Here is a 13,551-nt window from a genome sequence, read left to right on the forward strand (position 1 = left end):
AATAAGTACCAGTTAAACACCGGGGGAGGGGGAGTTAAATGTAATCAACTCCCCCCCCCCCAAAAAAAAATTACTGGCCTTGTGCCAAAATGTGAAACTACTATTTTAAGATATTATTAAGGCGGTGAGCTGGCAAAATTATTGACATTTCATATGTCTAGATATTCTAAGTTCAAATTCTGCCCAAGTCAACTTTGTCTTTCACCCTTTTCATGGTTGCTAAAGCAAGTGCTAGTTGAACATTTGAGATCAGCGTAATTGACTTACTGCCCCCACCCCACAAAAAAAAAAGAAGAAAATTGCTGGCCTTGGCCCAAAATTTGAAATCAGTATTTACGGTATTATGGTGTCATTACTGCAGAACACCTTGCAAAATTAAACAGAAAAACAAATTTGATATTACCATGTTCGTTATCACATTAACCACATTCTATAATTAGCCAACTTTTTATTTTATTTTATTTTATTTATTATTATTATTTTTTATTCTTTTCTAGTTCACCTCTAGCAACTGGCAGTCTTTCAGGTCAATGTTGTACCTTTCTCAGTTGGCAATCTGTCAAACCTTCTTTATTTCCTTCCACCTTTTGACAACCAGCTTTTTGTTAGATTTAATTATCATTAGCTGTGTAGTTTAATTGATTATCTTAACTGTTTCTTTCTCTTTTCTTTTTCTCCTTTTTCTTACTTTGCAGAATAAAAGCCCTCAAAAGTGTTATTGTTTCCTGGCTTAAATTCAGTTTAATTTAAATTCTTTAAATTATATTTTTTGATAATGGAGATATTTTTCTTCATGGCTTATTTCATATTAGGGTAGTGAGTTAACTGACTGAAATGACAGTGTATCATGCCTACTTAGGATTTTGTCTTTGTTCTGAGTTCAAATCAGAATTAACTTTTCGTTCACTCCATGTTGTTTAAATAAATACCTGTAACACCTGGAGTTCAAATTCTTCCTTCCTAATTGAAAATAAATATTAATCATCCTCATCATCATCATCATCATTTTCAAGCTTGCATGGGTCAAACAGAATTTGCTATGGTGGATTTGCCACAACTGGATGCCCTTCCTGTTGCCGATGCTCATCAGTTTCCAAGCAAGGTAATGTTCCTCATGACCAGACATGTTTTCATGGAAGATTGAAAATGAAGGCGACCACTTTCATTATGATGATACTTGTTTACAACGATCATGTGATGTCAAGTCAAGGAGACAGCAATACACACACATGCACACACACACATTGAGCTTCTTTCAGTTTCCATCTACCAAATCTACTCACAAGGCTTTGGCTTGCACAAGATGCCTGTGGTTAAGGAAACCAATTTTAAATTTCCAATATTCTGCTAAAGCATTTCTGGCCATGGAAAAAGATTACCTTGCTTGGAAACAGGAAGTGCATCTGCCCATAGAAGATCTACATCATCATCATCATTATCATCATTTAGCATCTGCTTTCCATGCTGGCATTGGTTGGATCGTTTGGCTGAAAACTGGTAAGCTGGGGAGCTGCACCAGGCTCCAGTCTGGTTTGGCAGAGTTTCTACAGCTGGATGCCCTTCCTAATGCCAACCACTCCAAGAGTGCAGTGGGTATTTTATATATATATGCTACTGGCATGGATGCCAGATATGCAACACTGGCATCTACCGTGACTACGATTTCACTTGGCCTGACGGGTCTTCTCAAGCACAGCATATTGCTAAAGGTCTCAGTCACTTGTCCTTGCCTGTCTAACCCATGCCAGCATAGAAAAGTGAAGATTAAGATGATTATAATATTGAATTTTTATGTTATATATATGTGTGTGTGTATGTATGTATGTGTGTGTATGTATGTGTTTTTGTGTGTGTGTGTGTGTGTGTGTTAAGTATATCATATACACCCAAGTCAAGAAAGCTCTAAAATAAGTTATGAACACTCTCCTTTCTCCACCTCATAAGACAAATTAATATAAGCATCTCTCCATATTCCACACAAGCAGTCAACTTATCTTGAAATAATTATCATTCCACACCTTTCAATTAAAACAGAATTACTGACTTTGGCAAGCCATATGTTACCTTTTTATAGAAAGTAACAATTCCTTGCCTTAAAAAAACAAAAAACTTCAAATTTATATTTTTAAAATTTTATTTCAAGTATGGAAAAAGATGGAAGAACGACATCGGAGTAAAAAACAAAAGTTAAACTGCTCCTCCTTATTCATTTATTATTGTTGTTGTTGCTGCTGCTGCTGCTACATTTATCATTTTACAAGTCAAAACTGCCTAGTTAATCTCGATCAGTTATATGGCAAGGATATAAAGTGCACCACGTTGCTACCAACTCCACACATCACCAAACTAACACCACTGCCTCCAGCTTTGTGGTGCTCTTGATTTTGAAAAACTTCATAGCAGAGCGTTTTGTTTGATCATCTCAGAAGTAGCTGCCAAAACATGGCTTATTGTCATCAAGCACCCAATATATTTGGTGGAGGGAGTAGGGATTGGCTGGGCTGGTGGTGAAAGTAGCAGAAAGGCAAAGGAGTCAAGGTAGTAGTAGTAGTAGTAGTAGTAGTAGTAGTAGTAGTAGTACCTGATCCAAGTTGATGAATTAGGATCAGAATTAAAGAGAAGGTTTAGACATTGCTGCGTGACGTGATGCAGTTGACATTAGCTTGTATAAAGGATTTCATAAATTGGCACAAGGCTACGATTAGGTTGGGCTTGGGGGGTGGAGTGTTATTATAGTCAATTAAAGTCATTGCAGTTCATGACTGATGACTATTTCATGAACCTTGGAAGAGTGAAAAATGAAGAAGGTGACGACCACAGTGGAATTTGAATTGGGAACAGAATAAGGAAGGATGGTCTTTCTTATTAACATGAACTGTTATTTATTTAACCTTTTTGTTACTGTATTTCTGTTGAGATGCTCTATGTTTCTTTCAATTAATTTAAAATGTAACAAAGAATTTAGTAAAATGACTCGGTTATCATTAAGCTAGTGTTAGGAACATAAATTGTGACTAAGGTTTGGTGGAAGATTTTAATTGAAAACTTATGAAAACAGCACATTTGTACTACAGAGTCAGAGGCGGTTTCAGCCAGGTTCATATTGAAACGGTTAATCAGAGGTCCTACCATTTCTGTAATGCCACAGATTGGATATACTTTTTTAATCTTTATGTTTTGTTGGTTGCTTGCAGTGGGATTGAACTCCAAACCTATGTGACCATATCCAGCCCCTCACAACTACCCTAAATTCACGTTCTGAAAATAAACAATTGCATCATTGAAATATTAAAGCTATGAGATAATGCATGATTAATACAAAATAGCATGAATAAATGTCATGCAACTGGCACGTAAAAGCACCGATTACATTCTTAGAGTGGTTGGCATTAGGAAAAGCATCTAGTTGTAGAGTCCATGCCAGATTGGAGTCTGGTGTAGCCCATCAGCTTACCAACCTTAGTCAAATTGTCCAACTCATACTAGCATGGACAACGGACGTTAAATGATGATGATGATGATGATTTAACAGAGTAATCTGAATTCTAAAGAGTTAAATTGACTTTGGAAACCTTCAGTTCAGCAATATCATTGAGCTCTCTGCAGTACCTTCAGTGGTATTAAATAGTAGAAGAACAAGAAAAATTCATTTGCACAATATTATAGAAAGAAGTTGTAAATATGAAAAAAAAAAAAAAAAAAAAATTAACTTGAAGAAATTCAAAAGAGTAGCAATTAAATTCACCATCCAATTACATCATTTTGTTTAATTAGTTTAACAAAATTGATGGTCTTTATCCAATGATGCCAGTCTAGACGCGGTAAAGTGAATAGATCAGTTATAAAAGGCTGGTCAGTTGTATTGTGACCAAATGATGTCTGTGACTAGGTTTAGAGTAAAGTTGCATTATTCTAAGACCAAATTTTGGTAGAACTAGCATGATGAAAGTGACCTTTGTATAGGTGTATTACAGTATGGTTGTGTGGTAAGATGCTTGCTTCCCAACGATATAGTTCTGGGATAAGTCCCCCTGTGTGGCACCTTGGACAAGTGTCTTTTACCATAGCCCCAGACCAAGGCTGAGAAAAACCTTGTGAGTGGATTTGGTAGTCAGAAACTGAAAGAAGCCTCTCTCTCTCTCTCTGAGTGTGTGTATACATACATGCACACACATATGTATATTTATCTATGTGTGTCTGTCTTTGCATCTGTGTTTGTCCCCTACCACCACTTGACAACTGGCATTGGTCTATTTACATTCCCATAACTTAGCAGTTCAGCAAAAGACATTAATAGAATAAGTACAAGGCTTAAAACAAATATAATTACTGGGGTTAATTTGTTCAGCTAAAACCCTTCAAGGTAGTGCTCCAACTTGGGCACAGCCAAATGACTGAAACACAATCAATATAAAAGATAGACCCTTTTTTTTGCCAGCCATTCTTCAGAAATTTTTGTATTTCCGCTAATTGTAATATTTCCCAACATTCTTTTCTACTCTAGGTACAAGGCCCGAAATTTTTTTGTGGTGGGAGAGGGAACTAGTCAATTAGATCGACCCCAGTACACAACTGGTACTTATTTTATCGATCCCAAAATGATGAAAGGCAAAGTCAACCTTGGCGGAATTTGATCTCAGAACATGAAGACAGACGAAATGCCACCAAGCATTTTGCACATCATGCTTCTGCTTCTGCCCTCCTATTTTGACCTGCAAATTTTAAACAAACGATAAATATGAAAACATGACCTCAGCCTTTCGCATATTTTGCAGAGGTGTTTTTGTTTGTGGTCTGGAGAGATCTTGTTGATCCCTTACTTTTTTATGTTTGTATCAGAGGACCCTGATTTTATGATACAAACTTCTTGCTATAAAGGAATCTTAATTAAAACCTTCCATCGAAATTTCTTGTTAATTTATGTTGCAAACACCAGCTTACTGCTACCAAAGTTATTTTACTAAATTCTTCAATATTGTCAACATTAATTGAAACAAAAGTAGTGCATTTCAACAGATATATGGTAACAACAGGTGTTAATGAAGCAGAAATAGAAAAACAACAGGTAGGTGTGTCTTGTAAGCAAAAGACAGAAAAGAAAAAAAAGAGAAAATTAAACAACTTTTGACTAAGAATTGAAACTGGGTTTGTCTCTTTGCTTGATTGGTCAGAGACTTCCCTCTTTACTCTCCAGTGCTTACCTTCTTCAGATAATAGATCAAGGTTAATGCAAATAAATTCTTTGGCTGTCTACTTAGCTCACCTGTCCCCAAAGGCTCAAGTTCTCTACATTAGAAGCATTTAGAATTCTTGTCGAGCTGTCTAGTAAATCTACACTTTGAACATATTGATTTTTCTCTCTTTCTTTCTCTCCTTCACACTCTCTCTCCTGTGCTCTCTCTCTCTCTCTCTCTCTCTCTCTCTCTCTCACGCACACAAATACGCTTTACATGTGAACTGTATGCAAGAGATTTGATACATGGTAGTAAATCACTATAAGTGCTAGTTGTGTGTTTTTTTTTTGTTTTTATCTATTTATTTATTTTCTGGAAGGACATAATCGGTGCCTAAACAATATCTAAGTTTCCATAGTGACCAAAAGAAATTTCTGCAAAATCTTCACTGCTGTTGGGAAAGAGCTTCTTAAGGAGCATAAAATGTAAAACTGCGTGATATTTTATATCCAAACGTGTTAATCTATGTCACCTAAGATCTACAGAATAGATTTCTTTTGCCCAGGAGCAAGGACGAATTGTGTCAGGAGGAAAAGAATAAAGAGGTTTGAAATGAGTTTTGTATATAACCAGTTTCTTATTTTATTGATCTTGGAGGTATAAAAGGCAATGTTTGAACTCAGAATGGTTATACACCAAGCTGTGGATTCTATAAAGCTTTTTATTACAACTCTTCTGACTCTACTATCTTAATTGATTGCACTTGAGATAAATATAAATGTCACCTAAGTCCCAAGAGGGTTTTGAAAAATGTTTAGTTTCATTTTGATGGTGTAAAAAGTATATGGGATAAATCTTCCCCGGGAATTTGCTATCTATGCATCAAAGGTAACATTCTCAGATGATCTAGTACCAATTTCTGATTCTAGGTGAACAGAAGTGATGTAGAATAGCTTGTTTTTCTCAGAAACACAACATAAACATCAGATTTTAGCTTTGCACTCACTGTCACTGACTGAGAAAGTTGTCCAGTCTATTTTGTATCTAAATACTTGAGATAGACAGACAGATATCCCATTTAGTGAGGGTAATTTATCTGCTTAACCCTACAAAGGAACGAGGGTGGGAATCTGAATATCATCTTCAGTGAATCTCTTGGAACCATTTTGAAACTTTTTTTTTTCCTTCTTTTCTTGTACATTTCATCCTTGAAGAATTAGATTCAGAAACATGAAAATTTCAGTAGACCAATGAATATAATTATGTTTCAGACATCTTTTTTTTATTACCTGGTGGACTTCACATAGTTAGAAACTTTGAACGGCAACTGAGTGAATCATCAGCTTTAAACAAATAAATTAAAAAAAAAAAAACATATGTACTGAGTACTCTTCCATTTGTGCATCCATGTGTGTGTATGTGTGTGTAGATAGCTAGGTAGATGAAAGTACATATACACACAAATATAACTACACACACACACACATATATATACACAAATATAAGTAGTACATACATACTCATATATACATACATACTCATATATACATACATATATGTATACACACACATACACACCCATATATTGTTTTAAAACTGCAAACATGCTTCAGTACACTGAATGTTTTTAGTTTTGATGTTGTGTTGGTGCAAAGCTAAGTATAAACAGTTGTCAAACTAGCTTTACTCACATGTAAACTGAACAGAATTTTGTTTATGTAGCAATAGGCTGTGCTCTTTCAACAGAATGGCAAGGATCAAGAGAAATTTGATGATGGTTAACAAGTTAGAAACTGAGGTCATTTTGATATTTATGCTATTATACCAAGAACTTCAATGTAGATCCAAAATGTACATTCCATAGTGAGACAACGTGTTATTCTTTTTATTGGATTCAGGCATTGGCTTGTGGCCATGCTAGAGCACCACTTTTGGGAATTCTATAGCCTGTAGTACTTATTTTAGTGTCCAGTATCAGAAGGATAAAAATGGTACATGCTTCAGTGATTAGAGCATCAGACTCACAATTACGAGGTAGTGATTTCGATTTCTGGTCTAGGCTCTGTTGTGTTCTTGAGCAAGACACTTTATTTCATGTTACACTAGTGCGAAGATGTTATCAGCCTTTCCCTTTCCCTTGGATAACATCGGTAGCACGGAGAGGGGGGGGATGTATGCCTGGGCAACTGCTGGCCTTCCATAAAAAACCTTGCCCCTGGACTTGTACCTTGGAAGGAACTTTCTAGGTGCAATCTTATGGTCATTCATGACCGAATGGTATCTTTATCAGAAGGATGAAAAGCAAAATGGCCTCAGAGTGGAATTTGAATTCAGAAATTAGAACCATAACAAAATGACTCAAGATACTTTGTTCAACATTCTGTCAATTCTGCCATCCATCTAGTTTCAATGTTTTAAATTCTTAGATAGTTAACATGCTGTATGATGTATTAATAAAAAGAAATATGGATGGTGAATGGTGCCTTCAGTAAAAGAATTTCAGGCAGGAAAGGTACTCAGAAATAGCAAACATCTGAGAAGGTTTTTAGACAAATAATGCAGATCTGATGGGCCGAGAAAGCTTATTTACATTGGACTTGTAACTGGTCAATAGAATTTAAACCATTTTTTAACCAGAGTATTGAGTTTAATGATATCTTTGACCTCTAGGAAGAATTCTGTAATGAATCAATAATGGAACCACTTCATGGTTGTTTGAACCACTTAGAACAGCAAGCAAATTTCCTCAAATTACATCCTACTGCATTAAAACAAGAGGCAGATAATGACCAATGTAATCTTAGATATTCCTGCAAAAAAAAAAAAAAAAGCAAAGAAAACCATGTAATTCTTAAGCCTGCAATGGTTTTGATCATAGGTTATATGAAATAAGCTGTTCTGGAACTTTTGCTGACTGCCAAATTTTTGAATCCATGAAACTATATCCAGCTCTTTCTAATTGACTCAATTGAGAATCGTTATTCAGAATAATAGGCTACATGACACTATATCAGGAAATTTTTCTAAGTCTCCCAAATGCTTTGGTAAAAATTGTTATTAACAAGCAGTGTCGTGGCATTAGGTTGAAGAAAGTTTAAATCTTCCCTAAAACAAGAGTCAGTCTATTGCAGATGGCAATTCTCAAAAGATTTTGTACCTTTACCCTACAGCTAATTAAACTGAGATATGTAGAGAATTAACTGGCTTGCCCTAAGGGCATTCTGTGTATATGACTTGTGACTTAGGACTTAGGGAGATGAATGAAGGTTGGTACCAAAAATGTGAGGCAGTAAGACAATAAAATTCAAAACATTTTCACAATTTATTCAAAATCTAATAACAGCTAGAAAAAAGAATTATATTCTGTAGAAACTGACTTGATATATCATTCTCTGTTCTGTCACTCTTCAAATACTTTTGAAATTTCTTTGGTAATTTCTGAAATCCATTGGCAGATTCAACCACATGTCTGTGAATGGTATAATGCAATTACAGTTCTTATCTTACATTTTCTTACCTTAGAATGTATGATACAGAAATTCTTCATACAACAAGAAATACAAACAATAGTATTTTTATCCTTACTTGTGTCAATACTAATCTGTTTAGAAATATTTCTGGTAATGATCCAATGCATTCAGATCTTTTATCCTCTTTCATTTGTTTTAATCATTGGACTGTGGCCATGCTGGGGCACTAACTTGAAGGGTTTTAGTTGAACAAATCAACCCCCAGGGCTTTTTGTTTCTTTTTAAGCCTAGTACTTATTTTGTCCTGTTATGCCAAAGACACACACATATGTGCACACATGCGATATATGCACACAATGGGCTTCTTTCGGTTTCTGTCCACCAAATCCAATCAGAAAACTTTGACCAGCCTGACACTATTGTAGAAGACATTTGCCCAAGGTACTGTGCAGTGGGACTGAACCCAAGATCCACATGATTTGGGAAACGAGCTTCTCAACCACATGACCTGGAATATTTTTCTATCGTTTACTTCCTAATTCCATCATCTGTGTAACTAAGAAATTTGCTTGCAACTACATAAATTTTGTGTTCAGTCTCATGGTTCAGCACCTTGTGTTAGGGTTTTCTTTTTATAGCACAGGCTGACCAAAGCCTTATGAGTGAATTTGGTTGATGGAAACTGAAAAGCTGTCTCTGTATGTATGTGTGTGTGTGTGTGTGTCTCTCTCTCTCTCTCTTTCTCTCTCTCTCTCTCTCTCTCTCTCTCTCTCTCTCTCTTCTCTCCTCGCTTTAACATTGTGTACAAATCATAAGACGAACTTCACCACCACACAAGTACTGACAGTTATTTGCAATCTTCCATGAAAACCTCCCCAGACAAAGGGAAAATATCATTTTGCTTAGGAATAAGTGGAGGGTTGATGACAGGAAGAGCATCCAGACACAGAAATATATCCTGTTTCAACAAATTTCATCAGATCTATGTAAGCATGGAAAAGTAGATGTTGCGATAATGATGACAATGTGCTTAACCATTGTCTTAGCATTATTTGCACACTGCAGAGATGGTGTCATTGTTTTCATCTGTCCATGGTGATGTGTGTGTGTGTGTGTGTATATATATATATATATATATATATATATATATATATATATATATATATATATATAGAGAGAGAGAGAGAGAGAGAGAGAGAGAGAGAGAGAAAATTCACACACATGTATATGTATCTCTACATGTATGTATATATACATACACACACACTCACGCATGCATATTTTATTGTACATCTTTCAATTTTAGAGAAGAATTAAAACGTATTTTTGTATATAGAACACGCAGCTATCTTTATGTGTTAGCATCATCAGGAGGAGGTAAATCCATTTGCTTTGATACTATTTCAGCTAAAAATAGTAGAATTTTAAAATTAAGTATAAAGTAAAATGATATTTAAAAAGTTATAATGTAAATTTGTTGAAAATTTTTATGAACTTAAGAATTTCAAATTGGGACTCTCCCCATGATTATTTCATAAAAATGTCTAAATTGAAGACTTTAACAAGGTTAAGATGAATTGATCATTATTTCGTATCTATATTGGAAAAAACATTTCGGCGAATCTGTGTATGGCAACAATGATTGTCTTCCTTATTTCTGTTTCTTTATTTCTCTTCATCTCTGTTGCCAAGTAGAAGCTTCAAAATTATAAGAAAAAGCTTGTATTTATTTTTTAGTTTAGTTAGTTGTTGTTGTTGATGTTGTTGCTTAATAAGTGCCTACATACAACTGTTTAAAATCCATTTTAGCATCAGATTTTGTTTGAGAGAAGGGAGAAAAAAAAAATTTAAAAAAAAAAAAGAGCTCATTAGAAAATATAAAACTGACTTCAAGATTCATTCTTCAAGCTTGTAATCCACAAACTAGAATCTCTGTTTCTATGCATCGAATAAGATGGAATAAAATAAAATAATATAAATACTTACTTACTTCCTAATAGCTCTGTTTGTTTCCTTTCACTGAATACTGACTATCATAACTAAGCAAATCATTTATAATTTACACATTCCATTTAGATTTTATGTTGCTCTTCATACAGCAATTGAAAATTTGGTAAACGTGTCAGTTTATGAGAAGGAATGTGCATTTTAGCATATATACGTGTGCATGCATGTGTGTATGAGTGTATAGTATATGTGTATGTATGTATACATACATACACATATGTATGTATATTAGTGTGTATGTACTTATGTGTAAGTATATATATTGTGTGTGTATGTATGTATATTGTGTGTGTATGTATATTGTGTGTATGTATGTGTGTGTGTGTGTGTGTATATATATATATATATATATATATATATATATATAAAATGTGTGTATTTATACATATATAGTGTCTGTATATGTATATATATGGATGTATGTATGTAACTCAAAGGTTTAGGTTAGTATTATGGTTACTATAGTGATAGTGTGTATGTTTATGTGTATTAAGGCCACGAGTCAGGGAGAAGTAGGGAAACCACTGATAAAAAGAAAAAAGGCTGTTTGGTAAATGTATAGAAAAGAAGTATTGTGTTTGTATCTAAATTTAAGTGGCTACTTGGACATGTCATTTCATGGACTGTGCATTTTGAAGTAGTTAGCCATATCATATGTCTAAATGATTTTTTAAAACTTTAAGCTGTTTCTTTATCATCTTATCCATTACTTTCCTACCAATTGATAATGGATTTGCTAATCTCATGTTGTTGTTGTTTTGTTTTGTTTTTGTTTTTTTTGTTTTTGTTTTTTTTTTGTTTTTACATCGTCTATGAAACCCTATAAATTACATTGCATTAAGTCCAAGGTAGCCCTACAAATCCAGTTTCATGATAGCGTTTATTACAGCGATCTTCCAGTGGCATCTGAATTGCAAGGAAAAAGAAGAGGAGTTATCTTCAGTTCTTTGAGAAATCTCTTTTTTCATTCTATAAGTAATCTAATGAGAGAGAGAGAGAGAGAGAGAAAGAATGTTTGTGAAAGAAACCTTGAGTAATTTAGAAGGTGTGAATTTTAAAAATATGATGTATGATAGCTGTGTGATTAAAGTGCTAGGATTACTCATCCTGATTTCAAACTTAAGCACAGCTCATGAGAAAGTCACATGACCCAATTTGTCTCTTTCTCCATATTTGGCAACTCGATACTAATTCTATTTCAAAATGAACTAATATTGATATTGTAACTTTAAAAAAAATATCCCTAGAAAATGACACCCCCCCCCCCCAGTTTGATCTCAAAAACTGGTAAGATTTGCCTAGCAAAATCAAATTTTGAATTAGTTTAATATGTTTGTAAACACCCACAGATCCACCTGTAGAATTCTTAACTTCAGTTTCTTTTCATTTTACCATTTTGTATGGTTCTCATTCTTGCATGCACTTACATTTGGTAATACTTTACCTGAAATTCCAAAATCAAATTTTTTTTTTTTTTTTTTTTCTGAGTGAAAGAGAAGCACTAGAAAGGAAATATTTCTGCAAATGCTTGGAGAGGTTTTAAAAAGTGATTGGTAGTTGTAGGTGAGCATAAAATAAAAATGATTTATATCTGTTTTATGTGGCTGACAAGCTGAAGTGAATGGATTATAGACTGCTTTGGTTTGGTGAAAAGTGAGACATTGCCAAAGTGAAACTGCTGCATGTTGTGCAAAAGTAGGCCACCACCATGTTTATATAAACTGCCTTAACTGTACAAGAAGTAATCATCATCATCATCGTCATTCTTTCTCCATGCTGGCATGGGTGGGACAGTTCAGCAGAACCCCACAGAACTGTGCCAAGCTCTAATGTCTGCTTTGATATGGTCTCTACATCAGGATACCTTTCCTAACATCAACCACTTTACAGAATGGACTGGGTACTTTTTTTCATGGCACCAGCACTGGTGAAGTCACCAAGTGCTCAAGACATGACCCCTCCCCCTCATCTAAGTGAAGTATAATATTAAGAATATGTGAGAGTATGGTAGAGGGACAGGAGCAAGTGTTTTGCAGGAAAGGTGAATACATTGCTTCCCCATGGAAATGAGTAATGTCTTTAGAATTGGATCTCATGCCAAGTTGTCCCATTTCATCTGCAAATATACAATTATTTCAGAATAAATAAAAAAAACTCTTAAATCAAACTTTTCCAGTCCCAAGAGTTCTGGATAAAGGATTATCCATTATACAGTAATTTAAATTAAGTAGATGACAGACACATGTCACTCTAGGTAAGATGTCCGGCTATTGCAAGTGATGTTTCCTACACTGTAAGAACAGTGTCTATTTTTCAATTAAGATATCTGAGACAAGGTAGAATAAATATTTTGGATGGCAGATGGCAGCATGCTGGCAAATTTATCAGTATACTGAACGAAATGTTTAGTGGCATTTCATTTGTCTTCATATTTGGAGTTCAAATTCTGCCAAGGTTAACTTGGCCTTTTATCCTTTTGAGGTTGATGAAACAACTAACTGTTGAACATTGGAGTTGATGTAACCAACTTAGCCCCTCCCACCAAAAATTGCTGGCCTTGTGCCAAAATTTGAAATCAATATATTGTAGAGCAATGCAGTGAAACTGTTTCTTCATTGGGTGTAGACTCTTCATTGATGAAATGTATATGGATGTTTATCCTATGGCAGTTTATTTTGTGTAACATAATTTTATTTTCGTTTTACTATTTAAGAGACAGGGGAGTTATGAATGTTCATGCATTTCCAAGATACATTATCACCACAAATGAAGTGAAACAAATTAATGCTGGTGACTATCTTCATCTGCCTGAGTTCACTTCAACTATGCATGCTCCAGTATTCAGTACTGTATAACTTTGGTACCAAAGAAAGAAATATAATAAATCTATTGAATTTTAC

At 34.6% G+C, this 13,551-nt stretch overlaps 1 protein-coding gene across 16 annotated transcripts in view; it reads right to left on the minus strand.

The window, feature by feature from the left end:
- Positions 1-13,551, minus strand: part of LOC106869579 (uncharacterized) — a 373,899-nt gene that overhangs the window by 129,078 nt on the left and 231,270 nt on the right. For 2 of the 16 annotated variants that reach the window (XM_089364759.1, XM_089364758.1), the window contains exon 3: positions 8,682-8,948. The exons of 13 other annotated variants lie outside the window; for them this stretch is intronic. In XM_089364759.1, the coding sequence (XP_089220885.1) occupies positions 8,682-8,811 (130 nt within the window). In that variant the 5' untranslated portion in view covers positions 8,812-8,948. Of the gene's footprint in view, positions 1-6,347; positions 6,464-8,681; positions 8,949-13,551 lie in introns of all 16 variants that reach the window. One more of the 16 variants, XM_089364766.1, reaches the window with a different exon arrangement.

This window comes from Octopus bimaculoides, chromosome 16, assembly GCF_046866305.1.
Source record: "Octopus bimaculoides isolate indiv1 chromosome 16, ASM4686630v1, whole genome shotgun sequence".
NCBI classification, from domain to species: domain Eukaryota; kingdom Metazoa; phylum Mollusca; class Cephalopoda; order Octopoda; family Octopodidae; genus Octopus; species Octopus bimaculoides.